Source organism: Lepidochelys kempii, chromosome 5 (assembly GCF_965140265.1).
Source record: "Lepidochelys kempii isolate rLepKem1 chromosome 5, rLepKem1.hap2, whole genome shotgun sequence".
Taxonomy (NCBI): Eukaryota; Metazoa; Chordata; order Testudines; family Cheloniidae; genus Lepidochelys; species Lepidochelys kempii.
Window position 1 is genome coordinate 91,064,177 of NC_133260.1, and position 23,252 is coordinate 91,087,428.

The following is a 23,252-nucleotide window of genomic DNA, read 5'->3' on the forward strand; positions in this document are numbered from 1 at the left end:
TTCTCGATGTATGCAATGGTATAAACCATCATAGCACACACTAGACAAGAAAAACAATGCAAAAGCTAGAATTCAAATTTCTAAGAGTTACAAAACTCCCTAATACTATATTCCATGGAGTACAGGGAATATAATTTCATTAAACTTTTCCTTTGAGAACATGGCTATGAATGTTGATTGCTAACCACCCAAATCACCAAAGTACAGCAGCTTCGTTAAAATCCACTTGGTCTTTACCCATCTCTAACCAATATGCCTTGTACATTGTTATTTTAAAACAGTGATGTATTTTCAAGAGTTCTTGTTAATGCCTTTCAGGAACAAAAAATCATCTAAGTACATACGTTACCAGTTTATTCCCCTAAGGTAAGGGGCTCTCATTCAGTAAACCTGTCAGAGCTGACTGTATAAAATGCAGTGTCATTAAAACATACTATAGCACAAGGAATGAGATTACTCAGTGGCCAGATAACCAAAATAGAAGTACTTTTATAAATTTGTAGTACTCTCATTGGTGAAGTGGCAACTTAAAAAAAAAGGTGAAAGAATGTAACCAGAAGTGATATGTGCTAGATGAGCCTTAATTCCAGCAAGGAAAAGAGCATTACACTGTAGGGTGACTACATCCATGTACTGTGTTCCTTTCTTTCTAAAGCCCTGGGATTAACCACTTTCATTTTGCACCTTTGAGCTCATGTACACTCTTCCCCATTAATCCATCTTGGACTATTAACATACCAAATTTATTAACTGCTTTCAAACAGCTATTTCTCTTCCTCCAAAAGAACATGCTCTGACATTCCGCAAAGGGCAAATCTGGTAAAGTGACTTGCTATACTCAGTGCTGAGCAAGAAACTGTGTTAAGATCCTGTACTTACAGCTGGCAGAGCTAGAAGACACCTGCTGGAATTCCAGACTCCCTAATTATATAAAACATTTGAATGTACCCTTCCTGCATCATGAGATACTGAACTTTAAAATAAATGACAAATGGATTTACAAAAATGTATTTCTCTTGTCACTCAGAAGTCAGTACATGGTAAGGTGGCCACTACAGGTGGAAGGATAATAAAGAGCGTATCATAGAATATCAGGGCTGGAAGGGACCTCAGGAGGTCATCTAGTCCAACCCCCTGCTCAAAAGCAGGACCCATCCCCAATTAAATCATCCCATCCAGGGCTTTGTCAAGCCTGACCTTAAAAACTTCTAAGGAAGGAGATTCCACCACCTCCCTAGGCAACGCATTCCAGTGTTTCACCACCCTCCTAGTGAAAAAGTTTTTCCTAATATCCAACCTAAACCTCCCCCACTGCAACTTGAGACCATTACTCCTTGACCTGTCCTCTTCCACCACTGAGAATAGTCTAGAACCATCCTCTCTGGAACTACCTCTCAGCGTAATACTTTCTAAAACTCAGCATAAGAAAATACAATGTGGTGTGTGTGTAGATTAGGGGTGGGCAAACTTTTTAGCCCAAGGGCCACATCTGGTTATGGAAATTGTATGGCAGGCCATGAATGCTCATGAAATTGGGGGTTGGATTGCGGGAGGGGATGAAGGCTCTGGCTATGGGTGCAGGCTCTGGGGTGGGGCTGGGTATGGAGGATGGTGCTCTGGGACGGGACCAAGGCATTCGGAGGGCAGGAGGGGGATCAGGGCTGGGGCCCGCGAGTGGGTCAGGGGTGCAGACTCTGGGTGGCACTTACCTCAAGCAGTGGCATGTTCCCTCCTGATCCTACATGGAGGCACGACCAGGCAGCTCTGCACGCTGCCCTTCCACAGGCACCATCCCTGCAGCTCCCACTGCCCTCAGTTCCCAGCCAATGGGAGCTGCGGGGGTAGCGCCTGGGTCAGGGGCAGCGTGCAGAGCACCCCTGGCTGCCCCTACATGTACAAGCCGGAGGGGGAACACGCCACTGTTTCCAGTAGCCACAGCATACAGCGGGGCAAGCCCCAGACACCGCTTCCTGGCAGCGGCTCAAGGCCTGGATTAAAACATCTGACGGGCCGGATGCAGCCCCTAGGCTGTAGTTTGCCCACCCCTGGTGTAGATAAAGATTTTACTAGCACTTCTTTGGGATGACCTGGGATTTCTCCCACTTGTGAGTCACGCAGACACTGCAAACTCATGCAAATAAAACCTTTATACCAACACACAATCTAGTCTATACACAATCTTTTCCTCGTCTTAGAGGAATCTATGATATGTGTATTTGGCAGGTAGACATTTTAAAAATGAACATCTGGCTGCTTGAATTTCAGCCTCAAGAGAGAAAGTTGAACAAAAAACGTTAGCTACTCTATCACCCTACTTTTTCCGTTAAGGTATAAAAACGACTTCAATGGACATATATTGAGACAAGCAAAATATTTTCATTTTTATACTTAAAACTGACAATTACATACCTACTGTATTTTTCCAGTGTTATTAGTACTTAGAAAACATGAAGTGACTATTCCTCTGTGAACATCGGTTTACAAGCCATACGTTATGCTATAACTGAGCTACTTGTATGATCCTGAAGTGCTCATTTGTTACAGTTTGTGCAAGACACGAGTATTTAATGTTTGCCAACAGGCAGTTATTTATTACAGCTGAAAACTCTACAGACAGTACTGCACACGTTACAGATGGACCGATTAACAAAACTATATTCATACATAAGTTACTAGCATTTACATAAATGTACTTTGATTGTGCGTTAGGTGCTTTAGTAAATATGACAACTCTCTTCAGAGACTATTTCACAGAATATTGAAGTGTAAACTTTCACTCACAGAGCATATACACAAATCCATGAATATGCAAAAGCCCGCAAGAACTCAAAAACAGAGTTAGAGTGAATACAGGGATAGCACTTTTACCAACCACCAGTTACATTCTTTTTTTTTAAACTTTCCAGTAAGGAATAGAGTTACAAATGTGAGAATTAGTCTCTCATTTGGACTATTTTAGACATTAGCTCTACAAATCCACATAGACTTGATTATTTTTTGGCAGGAATGGAGGACTGTGGCAATAAAAATTCAAATTTACTGAGCTTGTTGTCAGGTTTTCCCCATATACTTTATTACTGTTCTATAACTACTATATAATAAAGCAACTATTTGTGTATGAGAGTTGATAAAGGAAAACTCCAGTGTTTTTACATCAAAATTGCATATATTACAAAATTAAAATTCAAGTATGAATATTAATTAAGCAATACACGTGGAAGCTTCAACCTTCTATTATTGTGGGCTGTGCTGACTACTGCAGGGAGGATGCCATAGTTTTATCTCCTCCCTCAGCCAGTTCTAGCCACATTTCCACTCCCTCAACAAGCAACAGTCCACAGTTCTCCCTCTCAAGTACCAAACAGCTCTCCAGAATGAATTCAACCCTGGATAGTCACTCTCTAGGCTTTATGCCTTATTCAGTCCCATCTCCTTCCCCCACTCAAACTCCTTTGTTATTTAAAGACAGCATTCAGGTATTCCTTGTGAGCTCCCTTCCACCGCCATCTCCCCCCTACCCCCCCCAACTCTTTTTGGCAAACTTTCAGTTCAACTGCTCTAGTAACAATAGCTTCTTCCCCCCCTCTACTCCTGCAAGCTACAGGAGTGGCTTGGTGCATTCCTGGCCACTAAAATTACCCTGGCTTTCCGGAAAGCCTGGAGAGATGTTTACTGATGACTGAGTAGCTGAGGAGGAAGTGCTGAAGAATGATACAAGTTGGGAAGATTGGGGCGTAGCCAGAAGGATCTTAATAAGCGAGAGGGGGATTAAACTAGTTTCTTTCTATCAAAGCAAATGGCTTCTTCCAAGCAATAAGTTTTGTCTTCCTTTAAATTAATGCCAGCGTCAGTTTAACAAAAGAACTAATTTCATTGTTTTTATACAAGTCAAAGATTCTGAAGTGTTTTTTAAACTACAGTGAAATTTACCTTTTATAAAGTTACCTTCACCCCAAACAACTGTTGAACAGAATTTAGAGTCAACTTGACATGGGAAAACCTAACATCTACTCAAGTTACCAATGAGATTCAAGCTGTGACAGAAAGTCAGTCATGAGTATGACCACAGGAAAGTGACAAAATTCCTTCCACCATCATAAAACAATTTCCTTGTTGGGTGACCAGACAGCATAGGGGGAATACATACATGTACTGCAAAAAGCGAGGACCTGGGTTGGAAGCAGTTTAGGAATTTTGTTGTCTTGGTCAACTGGGGGCAAAGACAGAAATATGGGGTTTGGGAAAAGGAGGCCTGAGCACATTCTGCCTTAACATTCAAACAGTTGAAGATGCAACATTATTTTTGAACACCACACCGCTTGTCTTCCTGGCTGCAGCAAGGAGATTGTGCTTGCTACAAGGAAAGGAAAACATTTATATAGGGAATCAGATAACTCAAAATGCAAGGGTGAGCACAACTTTGGAGACTTGAATTAGCTCATTCCAAGATATAGCCACGGTTGGTGACATAACATGAAAATTTGAGCACAAGGAGGCAAGATTTCCTCCCTTTTAGAGCTTATTAATTTTCCTTGGAGAACAGATCACCAGTAAAGCCATGCTCAAAGTATCAAGGGGTGAAGACATTGGAAACCTCTGTCAGATACATACACTCATTTAAAAAGAAAACACACACAAAAGAAGGTAAGTTAATTCTGAAGCCTATTCATACATATACAGTCTTATAGTTTTCTTCTAATTAAAGCAGAATGCACAGGCCGTGTGTTCTCAGAGAACACTTTTTGGGTGGCTGGCAGGGGTGAAGGAGAGGGAAATGACAAGAAAAGGAGAAATATTGAGATTTATTTCCCTTCACATATGAAAACACAGACGTGCTAGTGCACCTTGCTGTTCTGACCATCCAGAGCCCAATTCACCCCAAATGACTGAATAAATATACCAGGGCTGAAATTCAACACACAGGTTCCATTTCCCAAATGCATTCACTTTATTTTCCTTGAAACGCAGACACATTTTACAAAGCCTAAAAACCTGGAAGAAATGCGACAGCTTTAGAAAGTCACACTTATGAAGAAGTGTTTCATGGTGTTAAAAGCCAAGGTAATACTCCTGAGATTTCAGATGTTGAAGCTTTCTCCACAGCCACAAGTTCCTTTGATGTTTGGGTTATTGAAGACAAATTCACTGGACAGTTTGTCTTCCACATAGTCCATTTCAGTTCCTAGAAGCGTCAGCTGTGCTTTCTTTTCAATAAACACTCTGACTCCTAGAATGGGACAAAAACAAAACAACTGTTATGTAATCTGACAAAGGTCTTGTATTACAGTACCATCTGGTAGATAACTGATATAAAATGAAGCTAAAAACTGAGGTCTGTCAGTGAAATTATTGCTGCATTTTCTTACTACTTCCAGGATATTCATCCTTTTCTTGCCTCTGCTACAGAACACAAGTTGAGATTACTATCTGTAAATGGTTGAGTACGGATATTAAGGTATATTTATTTACACTTCATGAGGGGTCATACCAACGTAATTGTGTAACTGTGCAATAAAGTGCAGCTTTGACACTCCCACAGACTGAAAATAAGATGTAAATTTTTAATAGTAAGAGTAATTAACCCTTGGAACAACTTAAAGGGCCATGGTGGATTCACCATCACTGACAATTGTTAAATCAAGATTGGATTTTTTTTTAAAAGACAGACATATGATGTAGGAATTATTTTGGGGAAGTTCTACGGCCCGTGTTATACAGGAGGTCAGACTAGATGATCACAATGAACCCTTCTGACCTTGATGTCCATGAATTATGTTCATTAATCCATTTCTATTGGCATTACTAACAGTCCAAAGCTCTGTGCTGCTTTCAAGCAGCTCACTTTTTAAAGAAAACCTGCCTCAAAAGTATTTTCTTATTTCCTTCTCAAATGGACTATCCTTCCCCTTGCCAAAGTTATATGGGTGAAGCTGAATTACTAGCAATATTTAGTTCTGTACTAGTGGGAGGTGTAAGATCCATCCAATATACTACAAATGATCAGGACTACGAATTAGTGCTTCTGAAGTCTTAACAGCTGGAAATCCTGCCTTTTCCAATAGCAAACAGAAGTTTCACAGGCTGCAGGATGTTGAACATTAAGACTGCAGTTTTGATTTATAGACTATGATTGCTCATTTTAATAAGCCCTGCTTTGTAGATGAAGAAATAAAAAACAATACCAATAATGATAAACCCAAGACGGGAATCCATTAGTTCAAATAAAAGCAGTGTTTTTTGTTGGTCCATTGTTTCATTTTAGTATATTCAGTACCAGTGTATATCAATCTAACCCAGGGATGCAGCAACCCCAGGGGCCTGGAGCCTCCAAGGTTAGCCAAAAGTAATTGGCTGTGCTGACAAAGAAGTGCTTGTGACTAGAGCCTACTGGAGGATGTGCTCCACTAAGCAACCTTCACAAGGAGGATCCTATGATATCCGAGCCTTAACTTAAAGCTGCCACCCCACCACCAGATGTAAACATAGCCTCCCAGGCCTTGGAGAACTCCAACCCATGGTACAGCCTGGATATATGGTGGGGAGGAAAAAGGATGCAATTTGTACCCTCTGTGCTAGCAGTATTTAAATTTAATCCAGGAAGTTTTAACAAGTGGGTACTTTTACAATGGAATCTAAAGGGACAGCAACAGCAATTCCTACTAGGGTATCCAAGGATTTCTCTCAGTAACTTCATGCAGCTAGTAAATTCTAGCCTGTCTCTACTCCATTATAGTTTGGAAGTTTAGTCATCAAGTTATTCTGCACCTGCCCTCTCCTCCTTTTTACTGCTTCAAATAGATAAGAACAAATAAACACTCACCATCTTGAACTACTTCTTCATCGGAGTTGCCTTTTGTTTTTGTATATTCTAACGTGTACGAAAGTCCATTACACCCCCTTGTACGGACTCCAACTTTCACACCTACCTGAAATATAAGACACTTTTAGTCACTTTTATTTAAATTTATAGTGTGCCAGCAGAGAGTTGGAAACTCAGTGAACGAATCAACTCGATAGCTACCACTCAATGTTTCCCCCCGTCATGTAGGGTTAAAATTAGGAGGAATTCATTTTAAAACTGAAGAGCCAAAATGTTTTGGGTTTCTTTCTTTCTTTTTTTTGGTACGGACTGTCTAGAAAAGTGAGTCCGAACTTTTAAGTTATAAAATGCATAATATGTACTCAAACTGAGGCCTAACTCCTATGCAGTACACCGGTACAATTGATACCTATAATTCTACACTAGTGGTTGTAACAGTGGTGAAAAGGTCAACGGAGCAGAGGCACTTCTACCATCATACTGTCAGGGTTAGCCTAAGCCCTGCCTACACTACAACTTCCCATCTACTTTTGCTATCACACGCAGTGCTGCAATAGTGGAAAGCTACACATATGAGTGTTCCTATTGTGGACAAAGACCTACAGTGTGTAAAAATGGCGTTCTAATATAATTCAATAATAAAACTGTTGGCACCCTTGTAGGCGTTTGGCCTTATAAACAGTTTGGATGAGAAAATCTTGCTTCAAAGCCAAATGGTTTTACAACTTCAAATGAGACAGTTTATCATTATACAGTACTGTCCGTCCACAGCACTTTACAACTTGAACACACACTCACCACAGAAAGGAAGCCAGTTCTAGAGCTTAATGTGCTGCATTCCAAATTCTCTCACCCGGCTCTCATCCCGCCCAGTAAAAGTCATAGTACAGGATCTTCTCTATGCCTGTTGCAATGAGCTGCAGGCCGGCGCTTACCTCTCCTCATTGTAGGAGCAACTGAAACAATTTATGTAATGCTGGCAAGTTTGAGGCTGAGCCAAATACAGTTACATTTTCACAGCATTGCTATGCTGCTTAGTGGAGATAACCTCCATTTCACAATATACTAAAAAGTTACATGGATTGCAATTTTCATTAGACATATTACCACTCAGCCCTTCCCATTTTTAACATCTGCTCTACATTGACCCAGCAAGCCATACTGACTCATAATTCAGTCAATATATTCTAACCACTAACCATATGTAGATCAGACCAAAAGAACATCTGCATAAACAACAGTTGAGGAGAAGTTGCCAGGGACATGTGGACCAGAAAACACTCTGCACAGTGACACTGTCTATTCCAAACAGCCACATTGTACCCTACACATAAAATCTTTAATTATACAGATCATTTCCTTTCCTCCCTTATTCATAATTATGTAGTATTGTGTTGGACAGTGTTAATGGCTGCCACCAACAAGATCTTTAATTTATGACAATCACAGACCTTGTAAAAACTGACAGGCATATAACAATTAAATGCCCCATATGCAGCAATAGCTGGAAACAAGCAAGCCACCACCCACGGCAATGGCCACATGGCAAAGTCGATCAGAAGCTAAACCATGTGAGCTAAGAGGGTTTCTTGGGTCTAGTTACAAACACAGGGACGAGGGACTTGACAAGTTGTAGTTGTGTGTGTGATAAACAAAGTGAGAGAAGTAGTCGTGAGAGTGGCCCTGGTAAGAAAATAAGAGACAGACTTCCTTTTGGGCATAGTACTTGTTGGAGTAGACTTGGATCTCTGAGTAAGGAAAAAACTTGCTGTTTGTTTTTACTGTGTTCAGAGAAACAGGACTTTGTGTACGTTCTTGTAAATAAACAGGATCACATCAAAGAAATACCTGACTAGTAGCATCAATGTCTTCTCCTAACGGAAACAAGCAAAACCCCAAATACTGGCTAACCCTCAGGTCAGAAGGGGCAACATTAAAAGGACATAACATACTTCACAACAAAATAATCCTGCTTTGAGAAATTCAAAAGTTTCATAAAATTATTTGAAGAATACCTTCACATCAATAGTTGGAGATCTCTGGTAATACTAGGAAATCGTTACCTTACTAGCATCAACAGATTAGACTAGTTTCATTAAAGTGGTAGTATGGACATACATTAAAATCTTGTTAAACCTTTAAGGAAAGCATGCTGGAGTTTAATCTGTCTCAAAGATTATGACAGTTGACTTATTGTCATTATAGTCATTTCCCGCCACCTCATTTGATTTTTGTACATGAAAATAAAGCTTGTTGGATAAATGCATTTATTAAAAAATAAAGGAAGATCTCATGTCTATATATCGTCCACAGTGATTGTTTCAAGCTGCATTCTTTTACACTGATCACAAGTACTTCACAGGACAGCTGCTAGTATAATACTAATTAAGAGTGCTCTCCATAAGGTAAGCTAAAAATATTAGAATAGCGTACAAGAGTGCCTTCCATTTGTACTTACATGCTCAGGTTTATCTTTAAGAAGCTGTTTGATCTTATGTACAGCTGACGGAGTCTGAAAAATAAAGAGATTTTATTAACTTTTCCCTGCTTCTACTGTCCATTGCAAATAAAAGCACTGTTTCATTTCAGCTTCACAGCTTTCAAGTTTTCAGTTCAGCTTCTCCTTCCGCACGTTAGAAGTCCACCTCTCGCATTGGTGTCACAAGCGAGAGTATAAACTAGCCATTCAACTTGTTGTGTTTTTCAGTTACAAACCACAATTAACACCCTAAATTGCATAATTTTAAGCTGTCTGTCAGATGTAGACTCAGGACTTGTCTACACTTACCGGAGGATCTATGCCGCGGTGATCGATGCATCAGCGGTTGATTTAACGGGTCTAAGGAAGACCCGCTAAATCGACCGCCGATCGCTCTTCCGTCGACTAATGTACTCCACCTGATTGAGAAGAGTAAGGGGAGTCAACGGAAGACCATCTCCCGTCGACGTCGTGTTGGGTGGACCCCACTGTAAGTAGATCTAAGCTATGTCGATTTGAGTTACGCTATTCATGTAACTCAAACTGTGTAGCTTAGATCCACTTTTCCCTTTAGTGTAGACAAGGTCTCATAGAATTAACCTGGTTAATGCACATGAGGATTTACTGAAAAGGGCAGTTTATAAATTAACTTCACCACAAGCTGAAACCATAATGTAAAGGGGATCAAATAGCCCCCTGTCTCCCACCAGACAGACAACACATTTGTAGATAATAAATGAATACATCACAGGAAGTTTGGGACTAAAATTTAAATTCTCTTTTTGAAAAATACAATACTGAAAATTGAGAAACTTCTCAAGAAAAGATTGTCACAAGATTTTTTTTTTGTTAACTTTGCAACTATATCTGCAATATCGTGCTAGTGCATAAAACCCAGAAAACGTTAGTATGCCTTCACTGCCCAATATGAGTGAAATGTCAGAAGAACTAAAGAGATCGCGAGACTGAGAATTTTGAAATGCTTTCAGTTTAAGATAACAAAATAAGTTTTCTTGTGTTTAAACTATGACCTTTAATCTGACAGTGTTTCTATGGGAAGCTAGCCAGACCCTGGCTCTGCACAAATCAGTCTTATCAAGGTCTAGGTGCCAGAGAACTGGCTTCAGAAACAAATAAAGCCATCAAAGAAGTCTACTTTGTACACCTGCAAGTTGTCTGATGTTCAATCACCAGGGAAACACAGGAATTGCAATACCAGAGAGGAAACACATCAATAGCATGTCTTCCACAGTGAAGATTGGCAGCGAATGCAAAGGATGCAAAGCCCTCATAATGGTATAAATCTACCATAATAAAGCCAAAACTGACAAATGCATTCTCTCACTTATCAATGGTGAGCAGGAAATTTCCATGGTGAAAATAGGGGGCAGTTTCTACAGAAGTTTAGTTTTCATTAAAAAAAAAAAAAAAAAAAAAATCTTCCTTTTATAGTTGTGATGATAACCTTCTGAAGTCGAAATAACTGAACTCTGATGCAGTTTTCCTTCTGAATCGGATAAAATCATCAACTAAGTCTCATGTCCTGATCTCAGCACACAGCCCAAGCGAGCAGATCGTGCACTGAAGAGTTCTGAAGTTAAAACCATTTTGTGTCTTAGTTTTGAGGGGTAAAGCTATTACATCTCTAATCTGTGAATTTTTAATCAATTCCTTCCAAGCCTGTCCCCCAAATCCTGTATGCACTTGGAGTGTTGGCAGCTATTCAGAGAAGTCTTCTGACTAATTTTTCCAAGGTTAATTTATATGCTGAAGGGAAATTTCTTGACCCGAGCTGGAAATCAGTTTATGCCCCAACAGTCCTTTGGATTCATATTATATTCTTGTCAGTAACGGTCACAGATAACCACTAGAAGTTTTTTATTTTAATTTAAAAAAATCAAACCTACAAAAGACATACGTACGGTTATGAGTGCAAGATCATTAATCATGAAACCAGCGATGTACCCGAGATAGATTGATAATATTTTCATCGTCTGGACAGAAGACCTAAACTCCTTCAGGTTTCCACCGCAACTTCAACCATCGCCATCAATCCATCCAACTCTCTCAAGAACACTCCCACATCAGCATCAACACTCCCATATCATTCCCCACACCAGCATCAACTTCCCGTACACCATCATTAGTTTCAACAATGGAACCCTACAAACGACATTACACGAGAAACCTACGGATCACCACATTACCTCAAGATCCAGCAACCACCTCAGACACAATAAAATACGAACTGAAATTTATTAAATATTTTTGGATGTTTTACTACATGTTCAAATATATTGATTTCAATTACAACACAGAATACAAAAGCGTACAGTGCTCACTTTCTATTATTATTTATTATTACAAATATCTGCACTGTAAAATGAGAAACAAAAGAAATAGTATTTGTCAATACATCTCATACAATACCATAATGCAATCTCTTTATTGTGAAAGTGCAACTTACAAATGTAGATTTTTTTTTGTTCCGTAACTGCACTCAAAAACAAAACTACATCAAACTTTAGAGCCTACAAGTCCCACTAGTCCTACTTCTTGTTCAGCCAATCACTAAGACAAAGAAGTTTGTTTACATTTACAGGAGATAATGCTGCCTGCTTCTTATTTCAAATGTCACCTGAAAGTGAGAACAGGCATTCATATGGCACTACCGTCATTGCAAGGTATTTACGTGCCAAATATACTAAACGCTCATATGCCCCTTCATGCTTCGGCCACCATTCCAGAGGACATGCTTCCATGCTGATGACGCTCGTTAAACAAATAATGCGTTAATTAAATTTGTGATTGAACTTCTTGGGGGAGAGGCTTTTTACCCGCATTCTGCTATATATTTCATGTTATAGCAGTCTCAGATGACGACTCAGGACGTGTTCATTTTAAGAACCCTTTCACTGCAGATTTGACAAAATGCAAAGAAGGTACCAATGTGAGATTTCTAAAGATAGCTACATCACTCGACCCAAGGTTTAAGAACCTGAAGTGCCTTCCAAAATATGAGAGAGACGAGGTATGGAGCATGCTTGCAGAAGTCTTAAAAAAACAACACTCCAATTTGGAAACTACACAACGCGAACCACCAAAAAAGAAAATCAACTGTCTGCTGGTGGCATCCGACTCAGATGATAAAAGTGAACATGTGTCAGTCTGCACTGCTTTGGACGGTTATTGAGCAGAACTCCTCATTAGCATGGATGCATTGCTTTTGGAATGGTGGTTGAAGCATGAAAGGACATATGAATCTTTAACGCATCTGGCACATTGCGACACCGGCTACAACAGTGCCACGTGAACTCCTGTTCTCACTTTCAAGTGACATTGTCAACAAGAAGCGAGCAGCATTATCTCCTGCAAATGCAACCAAACTTGTTTGTCTGACTGACTGAACAAGAAGTACGACTGAATAGACTTGTAGGTTCCAAAGTTTTACATTGTTTTATTTTTGAATGCAGTTATTTGTAAGTTCAAGTTTAACGATAAAGAGATTGTATTACAGTACTTGACTGAGGTGATTTGAAAAATATTTCTTTTGTTTTTTATAGCACACATATTTGTAAGCAAAAATAAATATAAAGCGAGCACTGTACACTTTGTGTTCTGTGTTGTAACTGAAATCAATATATTTGAAAATATAGAAAACATCCAAAAATATTTCAATAAATGGTATTCTACTATTAACAGTACGATCAATCACGCAATTAATCGAGATTAATTTTTTTAATCGTGAGATTAATCACAATTAACGTTTTTAATTGCTTGCCAGCCCTACTAATTTTGTATTTCTTTCTTTTTGGAGAAGCAACACTTCAGATGTTAATATTGTTTCCCCCTTTAATTTACAAGTGTCCAATTATAAGTCTTACTGATCAAGTAGCCTCAATAATAGCCTGTGGCATGTAATTTAATAATCATACTCCTTTTGTCAATTTTGAAGGCCAATTTCTACACTCGATTATCTGCATACAACCCCTGTTTTAGAATGAGCACTTTATCTGTGCGCTTATTTTGTTGCTCTTTTGACTGGGAGGTTGACAGTCAAAGTTAAGTGGCCGGTTTGATGAGGTTAGTCACGGTTTATCACTTCACAGCAGGGACTGCATGAAGGTCATCTTTCACCTTCTGAGGAGACTGGGAAATGGCTGACGGACCTACAATTATATTACTATAGTGTTGCTCTGCAGACACCATGAACAAGAGAGACAGAATGGGCAATGGAGCGGAGAATTAGGTCCTAAGTTTTCTTTTTTTTTAAATCCATCAAGTGCCACCCTATATACTGGTTTCAGAGTAACAGCTGTGTTAGTCTGTATTCGCAAAATGAAAAGGAGTATTTGTGGCACCTTAGAGACTAACCAATTTATTTGAGCATAAGCTTTCGTGAGCTACAGCTCACTTCATCAGATGCATACTGTGGAAAGTGTAGAAGATCTTTTTATACACACAAAGCATGAAAAAATACCTCTCCCCACCCCACTCTCCTGCTGGTAATAGCTTATTTAAAGCGACCACTCTCCTTACAATGTGTATGATAATCAAGGTGGGCCATTTCCAGCACAAAACCAGGGTTTAACAAGAACGTCTGAGGAAGAGGGGAAGGAGGGTTAGGAAAACAAGGGGAAATAGGTTACCTTGCATAATGACTTAGCCACTCCCAGTCTCTATTCAAGCCTAAGTTTGATCACATCTGATGAAGTGAGCTGTAGCTCACGAAAGCTTAGGCTCAAATAAATTGGTTAGTCTCTAAGATGCCACAAGTACTCCTTTTCTTTTTACCCTATATACTGTGGGGGGAAGGATACATAAGAACATCTAAGTAGGCCCCTGCCCCTTTCATTTCTATCAGCGGTCTTCTTACTCTTGTCTTTTCTAAAGAAACTAGTCCTTGTATCACAAGTCCCCTCATTCACAAGTGTGCCTGCTCATTTCAGTGCCCTTCTCTGAGCCTTTTTTCTGCATTTTTAGATGACGACATGCCGTAGAGATCTTTTCTGACATGACATCAAAAGAAAAAATGCAACGGGTGGTCATAAGTATAAATCTTACCTATTTATAGGTACTTAACACAAACACATTACAAGCAATCCAACGGGGGCCTTATTAGCACACAGCACAAGGAAAGTGCCCTTAATGTAAAGTGCCATGTAAGCCAGGGGCCACTTGAGAGGTACATTTCGATAGGGCAATCACGGATTAAAAGAATCTTGATCGTACTTGTGCAGATGGGTAGAGAGAAACACAGGGCGGATCTGTGTGAACATTGGTACAGTTGACTTATCAGCACCACAGCTTCTTCCCATGCCCCCTTGTTAACATACTGTAATATCTCAGCCAGAGCACAGGCGACATCCCTGTACGGCTGAGTAGGTGGCATCAGCGAGAGATTCTTGAATTGTAACTGGAGGTAACAATTTTGCCAACTCCAAACATTCAAAATAGTGAGTCAGTCTCGTAAAAATCACAAGACTGGTTTGAAATTGGAGGTTGGAAACATACATTTGTGCTTGTGAGTGTATTTCTATACAGGGATCTTGTTGTGTGTCTGCTAGTTCCTGAGCCCTTACCGTGCATTCACTTGCCCCGTTCAAGCTTTCCTGCCTAACCCCGAGAGGTGAAGGCTCCTTTAAAGGTAAGTGAAAGCCAAGAGTGTCGTGTAATCTCGTGATTCCAGGAGCAGGGGCTTTCCGAAAAACATCAAATATCGCCAACCTCGCAATGAAACCTCGACAGTCGGCGACCCAGGATTCACCCCACCGCGCGCGCCCCAGCTCTCACCTGCGACCCAACCGAGAGCGCCTGGCCGAGCCCGCAGGCGAACAGCGCGGCCGGGAGGGGGCTCCGGTCATTTGCTCCCTCACCGCCCCCGCGGGAGTGCCGCTCAGGCCAGGCCATGGAACCGCCTTCACCACGGGAGGGGGCTGCACAGCCATCGCCCGGAGAAGCGACCCCCCGCCCGCCGGAAACGGGCTCCGCTCACCGCCCCGCCGCGGCCCCACGGACCTGGCCCCGGGGCTAACAGCCGTCGCGGGCGCAGCGCAACCCCCCGCGTTACTCACCAGAGTAAGGGCGGCCCGGGTGGCCTGTATCTTCCTCTTGCTCACGGCCCGGACCGTGGCGCGGACCACCGAGGAGGCCATTCCGCCCCTCAACCCCGTCCTCTCCTGTTGTCCATGGGCCCAGGGCAATGCGTTCTAGTTTGCCTCCGGTGTCATGGCGGCCGGCGTGTGACGTCATCGCTACGCGCCGGGTAGGGGAAGGTGCGCGATGACGGAATGGGGGAGGGTTTCCGGAAGGGCAGTCCGGACGGGTTTGTGCAGGGCTTCAGGCGCTTCCGCCTCGAGTCGGCACAATGAAGAGGGAGCAATAACCGGAAGGGCCGAGGGTGAGTGTCCTTCCCGGGGCCGCGGCGGCGGAGGCCTCCCCCGAGCCCTTCCCACGACCGTTGGGCTTCCGGGCGCGCGAGCCTGACACCTCCCCCCCCCCCCGCGGTGACTGGGGAGCTGCGTCCCCCACCCCCCGAGTCCAATGTTCCTACTCCCCCCTACCCCCACCACCTGCCGCCCGGCCTGTCTCGCTGCCCCGCGGCTCCTGGGAGTCTCCGGGGAACCCCGTGCCGGGGCAGACACGGGAGGAGGGGCCGGGCCCCTGAGTTCCTGAGCGCTGCGGGGACCGGCTCCCCCGGGGCCGCGGGCCCCCCTCGCTGCCGGCCTGGTCTGGCGGCCTCGCGGGGTCGGCAGTTCGCAGCGCGAGTGTCTGGGACAGGGCCGCCCGGTGCGAGCGGGGCTGGCGTGTCCCCTGTCCTTGCTGGAGCCCGTGAGGTCCGGCGGGGGCGGAGAGGAAACCCAAAGGCTGGCGCACCCTGCCAGGGAGCAGCGGCGGTTTGACAGCTCAGCCTCGTGGGCAGATCCCGTCCTGTGCTTTGACTCTGAGCTTCCTCCCTGTGTGCGTGGTGCATTTCATAACCTTCCCTTGTTGTTGAGTGCGTAGTTGGGTTTTTCCGGGACAATTATAAACCGTGTTGTTCGATCACTAATATATAGCTGCATAGCTGATTCTTTGTTAACTTTCCCCACCCACCATAGATTATCTTGAAGGGTGTAAAACTCTCCCCTTATCCAGTAGCAATTGTGGAGCTCCACAACACTGTGTAATTATGGATTTAGTACCAGTACACCCATCTAGGCATTGGCCTACTTTATTATGCCTTCCTTTTAAGTGCAATGTCTGTGTGGTTTCAAGCACTTCATTTGAAAATAACCTAGTCTTATTTATAGAAAGTTTCATAAAATATATGAGAGAGAGAGAGAGAATTAAAAACTTAGGGTCAGATGTACAGATGTCTTTAGGTTCCTAAAGATGCCGGTGTAGGGCCTAGCAGGCTTTATGAAAGCACTTCAGCAGGTTAGTCATGTAAGTCCCAATTAGTTAATCTCTAAGGTGCCACAAGTACTCCTTTTCTTTTTGCCAATTGGGAAGCTAACTCACTCAGGGTACATCTTCACTGTGATAAAAGCCCCACAGCATGGCCACAGCTGCTCCTGCAGCTCAGCCTGCAAGGCTATAAAATTGCGGTGCATAGGCCGGGGGGAGAGTCGTCTCAGAGCTCAGGTTGCAGCCTGAACACGGAAACTGCAATGTTTAGCCCTGCTGCTCAAGCCCTGCAAGCCTGAGTCAGCTGACCTAGGCTCTGTGACTTAGTGCCGCAGGTTTTTTATTGAAGTGTAGACATAACCTTAGGTGCCTCATTGGGTTTTTCAAAAGTGCCTGTCTTGAATTTTAGATGTCTGTATACCTTTGTACGTCTGGCCTTTTCTTCCTCTTCATGTGTCCTGGTATAGCTAAACCTAATAGTTTTCAGATGGGTGACGTGTTTTGTTTACTCATGCCTGGGTTGAGCCCTTCAAAATGTTGTCTTAAATTTGAGTTCCAGTTTCCTGAAAAAATATATATATGGTGGCAGGCACAGTTCAGTTTCAAATTAAATTAGTAGTATTGCTTTGATACAGAATAAAGAAATGCAGTAAAAAGAAAATGTAAATGCTTGACATTTAGTTATATAGATCTTATTTGTGGATTTCTCACCAAAAGCAAAGGGGAGGGGGGGCGGGAAAGGTGGATAGGTCAAAACAAACAAGTTTTGATTGCAAATTGAAAAAACCATTGTTTCAAAATGAATGTTGAAATAAAATGTTTCATCATGTCAAAAAAAATAATTTTTGGTTAAAACTATTTTCCATATCGGCAAATAGCTTTGGTGCCCTGATAAATTCATATTTTGGCCAATTTGTAATTTACTGCGGGAAAGAAATTGCCCAGCTTTAGTCTTGATAAGATACGCAATGTGTACTGAGGAAAACCATGAGTTACTCATTTCCTAAACCTGTTATGTTTTTATTCCTCTTGAATCTGCTGTTAAACAGTTGATTATTTGAAACTACCTCCTTTTTTTTTTTCCCCTCCAGGTGCAAAGTATTCCGTTGAACAGCAATTACAATGGGAGATGCTGCAAAACCTTGCTTTGCCAAAAGAAAAAAGGAGTGGGGAGTTTTAGATGAGGAGGAATTGAAGAGGAGCCCTTTACAACAGGACTGCCACGCCATGGATGATTACGGACCTGGCAAAAAAATAGATATAGGCTTTCCGAAGAAAAAGGGAACACAAGCTCACTGTGGAAACAGTCCCAGAAAAGGACCACATTGTATTCTGAATAGCTCAAATTCTTTTAAAAACATGGGTCACAACCAAGGGGTGAGGATAAATGATACCCAAAAAGACCAAATTAAGAAATGGATATCGAATGACCATCGTGGCAATTCAGACAGCTGGAGAGAGTACAAATCTACAGTTCGGATTCCTGTGCTTAACAGGACAAGAAAAGACTCTTTTCATGAGGTTGAAAGTGCAGGAAGCAGAAATGTAAGAAGACTGCCTCAGAAAGACTTAAATGAAGAAATGTCAGACACACAGAAAGGAAACTCTGGTAATGAACACATTTTTTACATAGTTTTTAAAGTAAAATCGATTACTGTGTATATGTCCGGAAAGTACAACTTTAAGGTTCACTGTTAATGCAAAAAATTAAATAAAACCATTTCTGTTCCGTAACACTTCTATCTTGCAAAGTATCCTCTGTACTCAATGGCAGCATTTTAAGCAGTATTGTAACAGTATGTGATCCAAAGATTGTTTTTATAAACTGGTCGTACTATGAAACCATCTTGTTGGTTTGGTAGGTTAATCGCTTTATAAACGTTTGACAAGTATATAGCGACAAGTGTGATGTCCTAGTCTGCAACTTCAATATTTTTCATTTTTCCAAGATACAACTTGATATAAATCTCTCCAGTCTTTAAGCATTGTTGAAGAAATTGCACAAGTAATTGGCATTACTTGCTGCAAGACCACATGGTAAACTTACAACTTGTTCAGTAAGTTAGCTAAAAAAAGTTAAAAGGAAATGGGAATAAGACAACGTGGAAAATAGCTAACTTAATATGTTATCTTCTCATGCAGGTAACTTCTATACTTGTTTCAATCTGTAACTTTAAAATAAAACTGTAAAAGTCTTACAGTATTGTGTAAAATAGGAGGTTGTCGTGGGGGGGAGGGGGGGCTTATTCTGATTTGAATAGGAACTTTTCCTCTGTAAGGAGAGAAGAATAAGATCCACACTATAGAGACATATTCACCAGTCTTGGCATAAAGTGTTATCCTGATAGCGTAGTGACCTTCAAGTAGAGAAGCACTAAATTGGATGGTGAGACACTGTAAACCACATGCTCAGAAAGGTTTTAGTTGTTTAAAAAGAACAAGAATGAGTGACTTGTCTCTATTCTTCCCCTGCTGCCCTGCCCTGCCCGGCCCCAAAAAGGGTGAGGAGTGTGTGTGTTTTTTTTCTTGTGCTAAACCTTGTAAAGTTTAACTATGCTGAGGGCTGCTATCTAGACGTTGTCTTTTGTTAAACTTTCTTGATGTAAAGATTTGCAGTGCCGTTGCCGCAGTGCTAGTGAGTGAGAACTAGAATAGCTTGATAAAAAGGGAATTAAGAAAAAAGGGAAGTAAGAGAGAAATGGAACAGTAATGGAAGAACTAAAGATCTGAAAATATGGAGGAAAATGAGACGTGAAGAAGAAATGAAGGCCATTTGACATTTATCAGGATGATTCAGAACATTGCTACGGAAAAGGTTAAAAGAGAATTCTTTGAGTTGTTGAGGTCGTGTGTGAGAGGAAGAAGGGGTGGTATTTTTGTTTTTTCATTTAAATTGGATATTTGTCTTATGTCCTGTTACCGCAACGGTCTTCCAAATATGTCAAGAAAATCATACTTGTATAAAACAAATGCATCAAACTGGGGGTCGTGACCCCTCAGGGAGTCGCAAGGTGGCTACAAGGGGGTCGCGAGCTGTCAGCTCAGTGGGGCTGACGTCCCTGATCCCCATTAAATTAATGCCCCCATTTTAAATTTATGGGGCGGGGGTTGTCACAGACAGAGGCTTGCTGTGTGAAAGGGGTAGGATGTCCAGACAGCAAATGTGACAAATCGGAATGGGGGGGGGAGGTAATAGGAGCCTATATAAGAAAAAGACCCAAAAATCAGGACATCTGGTCACCCTAGAAAGGGGTCACCAAAAAAAAAAGTGTTTGAGAACCACTGGCATAAATGATCTGTAACAAATTGTTTCCTGTATGAAAGCTTTAAATATGGTACTTTGCAGTTAGATAACTTGAATACTAGTTGACAACAGTGCACCCTGAGGTAGACTTGGCTTTGACTCTGAGTCCTTGTGGCACGCTTTAGCTGTGTCTACACTTATAACGTGGCAGTGGCACAGAGATAGCACTTCAGTGTAGACACTCGCTACAGCGATGGGAGGGGTTCTGACAGCTCTGTTGTTAATTCACCTCCCTGAGAGGCGGTAGCTAGGTGAACAGAAGAATTCTTCCGTTGACCTACCGCTGTCTACTCCGGGGGTTAGCTCAGCATAGCCACGTCTCCCAGGGGTAGGAATTTTTCACACTCCTGAGAGACGTAGCTACGCCGATCTAAGTTTCCGGCGGAGACCAGCCCTTGGTTGTCCTTTGTAAGTTTTTATGACGTCTCCCCATCCCTTCAGATCCTTCACTCAGTCAACTGCCATGGAACCTCTGGCTCCCCATGTTCCATCTGGTAGCTTCTCAAGCACTGCCTGTCTTTTACTAGAGCGGCTTTTGTTTGCCTCATGGCGGCCGATTGAACTGAAGTGATGGCAACCTGTAATGAATAAGTGAACCAGGTTTCAAGATTGAAGCTTAACCTAGGACGCTAATGGTATGTCTGTACTGCCAAAGAAATCCTGCAGCAGGTAGTCTCAGAGCCCGGGTCAATTGACCCGAGCTGTTGCTACGGGGCTAAAAATAGCAGTGTAGATGTTCCCATTCAGTCCGGAGCCAGGGCTCCGAAACCCGGCAAGGCGGTGGATCACAGAACCCGGGTTCCAGGCCAAGCGAGAATGCCTACACTTCTCTTTTTACCTCCATGGTTTGAACCTGAGTCAGTTGATTTGGGCTTTGAGACTCACTGTTTTGTGTTTTGGTTTTTTTTGCAGTGTAGATGTACGCTGAGCCTTTTGGTGGCCTCTTATGGAAATTCATAGCTTATATTTGTGTCTCCTCCTGTACTTGACTGATACTGAACGAGTATCTCAAATTTAAACATACTAGATAAGTGGGGCCATGCAGATCAACTGACCGTATTAAAGAGTTTCTATCCATTAAGCAGTCATTTCAGAACACCTGATAAGAAGATAGACTATTCAGATTGTGAGAGATTTGGTGGTGTAAGCTTTCTTGTTTCGTTTTTAAGAACTAAAAGAAAGATCATCCAGTGAGGACCTGGGAGGAGTTGCTTTTTATACTCTGTATAAATACTTAGTCTCAACCAATATTGGTTGAGACTACCAAGTAATGATAGGAGTTTTTACTTACTTGGCATATTGTTGTTTTATAAGCAGCTATTTCAGTGCTCACAAAAATGAGTTTTAACTTATGAGGAGGAGCAGAATTCCATGCATTGTCACTTATTTGATATCCAAATTGTGTTAATCAGAGCATTTATATTGATCATGGGGAGGCAGAGTTCTGTAAGAGCATAACGACAGGACTATTGCAGAGCTCAAATGTTTTACTGCCATTAGCTAGAGAGTCAGTATGATAGATTTCAGAGTAACAGCCGTGTTAGTCTGTATTCACAAAAAGAAAAGGAGTACTTGTGGCACCAATTTATTTGACCACAAAACCAACCAACTAACCAACCAACTAACCAATTTATATGAGCATAAGCTTTCGTGAGCTACAGCTCACTTGTGACACCAAGTAAGTCAAGGTGGGGAAAAGCCAGTCAGACTTCCTTCTCTACCTTTTTGCTACTTTTGGACTTCTAGCAGAGTACTATCCCTAGACGCTGTTTGCTCATTCGCTCTTTACTATCAGCTTCTGGCTGGTAGGTCCCAGATAAATTTGAAGGACACCTCACTAACCTGCTGCTGGTAGGGAGAAGACACACTCTCTGCCCAGCCTTGCTGCAGCTATGTGGAGATGGGGTTTCTGCTCCTCTAGCCTTACTGCAGCCTCTTGTCTGCTGCAGCAATGGTGGGTTGTGCGGGTCTGCTTTTGGGTGTTGAGTTCTACTTGCAGCCTCTGGTCATAGCTTTCTCTAAATGGCAGCTGAGTGAAATTTACATTAGTCTTGTCAGTTATGCGCTGCCTGGTGGCATGAAAGCTACATGCATGGTGGTAAAGGTGGACTCCCAAAAGGATAAGAATTTATTTTTTGAAAGTTGAGCAGAAACTGATGGTTTAGACCTCCTGCTTGCCAGGAATATTTCCTACTTGCTATTGGCATGTGGGTGGTTAGATTTTTTCCCCAAGTTTTGACTTCTTTATTGAGAGGCTTCTAAACAAATCTCGCATTGCTGAATTCTTAGAGTACATGGAACTATTGTTAATTTTCAAACTGTGATTCACATGCTTTTCAGCAGTGTGTAAAAGTCTTCTGGCCTCTCTCCCATCACTTTCTGCAGGATTTTAAGTTTTTAAAATTTTTTTTAGTTCCTGATGTAAGGAGATGCAGTATTATCTTCCGGAGTATGCAGGTAGAGGGCTCTGTTCCTGGTAGCTTTGCCAAGGGATAGAAGAGTGACACTAACAGGGCTGTGATCAGTTTCACGGCTGCCTGTCAGAACCCAGAGAGCTAGAGTTTGAAAACTCCCTTGATTAGAATGAATAGATATTTTGACCAGGTGAGTGGATTGCATGGAGCTAGAAAGCTGCTGGCTTGTTTTCTTGAGAGGGAAGAGAAGAAAGTTGGCCACTAAGCTGCTGTGGAATTCACAGGCTCTGAAGCCTAAGGAGCGGGGTGGGTTTCAGAGCCCAAGCTCCAGCCTGAGCCACAACTTGAAAGTGCTGTCTTCACAGGTAGTTTTTAGAACACTCATATGAGTCCCGCTAGGCCAAGATTGTCAACGTGGGCTAGCGGTTTGCTTCTGCTCTATCCAAAATGCTGCGGAGACATCTCCTTAGCCATTGGGCTAAGTTGTCAAGCCATTCTATGAGCAGCAGTGAAATGCGTGGTTTTTATACTGCTGTGAGAGGAAAGCTATGAACAGCAGATGAAGGCACTGGAGTTATTTGGTGAAGAGGAATATCTTTTTTTTTTTTTTTTTTTTTTTTTTTGAAGTTGAGAGATGAGTAAAGTACCAGAGACTTGTCTTTCCCAGCTATTGCAACAGATTGAAGGAAGGATGAAGTTCCTGGGGAGAGAGAGAATTGCGGAGGACAAAGACCAGCATTTTTTCTTTTTTAGGAGTTAAAAAGCATCAGACAATTGCTAGACAGAAGCTGACATGGCATTCCTTTCATCACCTTGAAATTTCGTTTGCATAGTTTCCATTAAAAG

General features: G+C 42.0%; 2 protein-coding genes across 5 annotated transcripts in view; one reads left to right on the forward strand and one right to left on the reverse strand.

Moving 5' to 3' along the window:
* Positions 1-2,563: 2,563 nt before the first annotated feature.
* Positions 2,564-15,563, reverse strand: LOC140911618 (iron-sulfur cluster assembly 1 homolog, mitochondrial). The gene is made up of 4 exons (XM_073345017.1): positions 15,374-15,563; positions 9,279-9,332; positions 6,821-6,926; positions 2,564-5,227 (listed from the first exon to the last, which is right to left on the reverse strand). Exons 1-4 carry the CDS (start codon positions 15,452-15,454, stop codon positions 5,079-5,081), a joined length of 390 nt encoding a protein of 129 aa, XP_073201118.1. The 5' UTR covers positions 15,455-15,563; the 3' UTR covers positions 2,564-5,078.
* A 20-nt stretch (positions 15,564-15,583) lies between these two features.
* Positions 15,584-23,252, forward strand: part of LOC140911616 (terminal uridylyltransferase 7-like) — a 54,010-nt gene continuing 46,341 nt past the window's right edge. For 2 of the 4 annotated variants that reach the window (XR_012159055.1, XM_073345011.1), the window contains exons 1-2: positions 15,584-15,699; positions 17,780-18,297. Coding sequence is in view for 3 of the 4 variants with exons in the window: in XM_073345011.1 (XP_073201112.1) it covers positions 17,811-18,297 (487 nt within the window). In the remaining variant the exon portion in view is untranslated. The other 2 variants (XM_073345012.1, XM_073345013.1) reach the window with 2 other exon arrangements.

Bases quoted from the DNA above. Each gene is read 5' to 3' on its own strand.
- LOC140911618 (XM_073345017.1), bottom strand. From the start codon at position 15,454: ATGGCCTCCTCGGTGGTCCGCGCCACGGTCCGGGCCGTGAGCAAGAGG. The intron at 9,333-15,373 runs GTGAGTAACGCG...TTTATTTTTCAG, and splicing joins CCCGGGCCGCCCTTACTCTG to ACTCCGTCAGCTGTACATAA. The intron at 6,927-9,278 runs GTAAGTACAAAT...CTTATATTTCAG, and splicing joins TTAAAGATAAACCTGAGCAT to GTAGGTGTGAAAGTTGGAGT.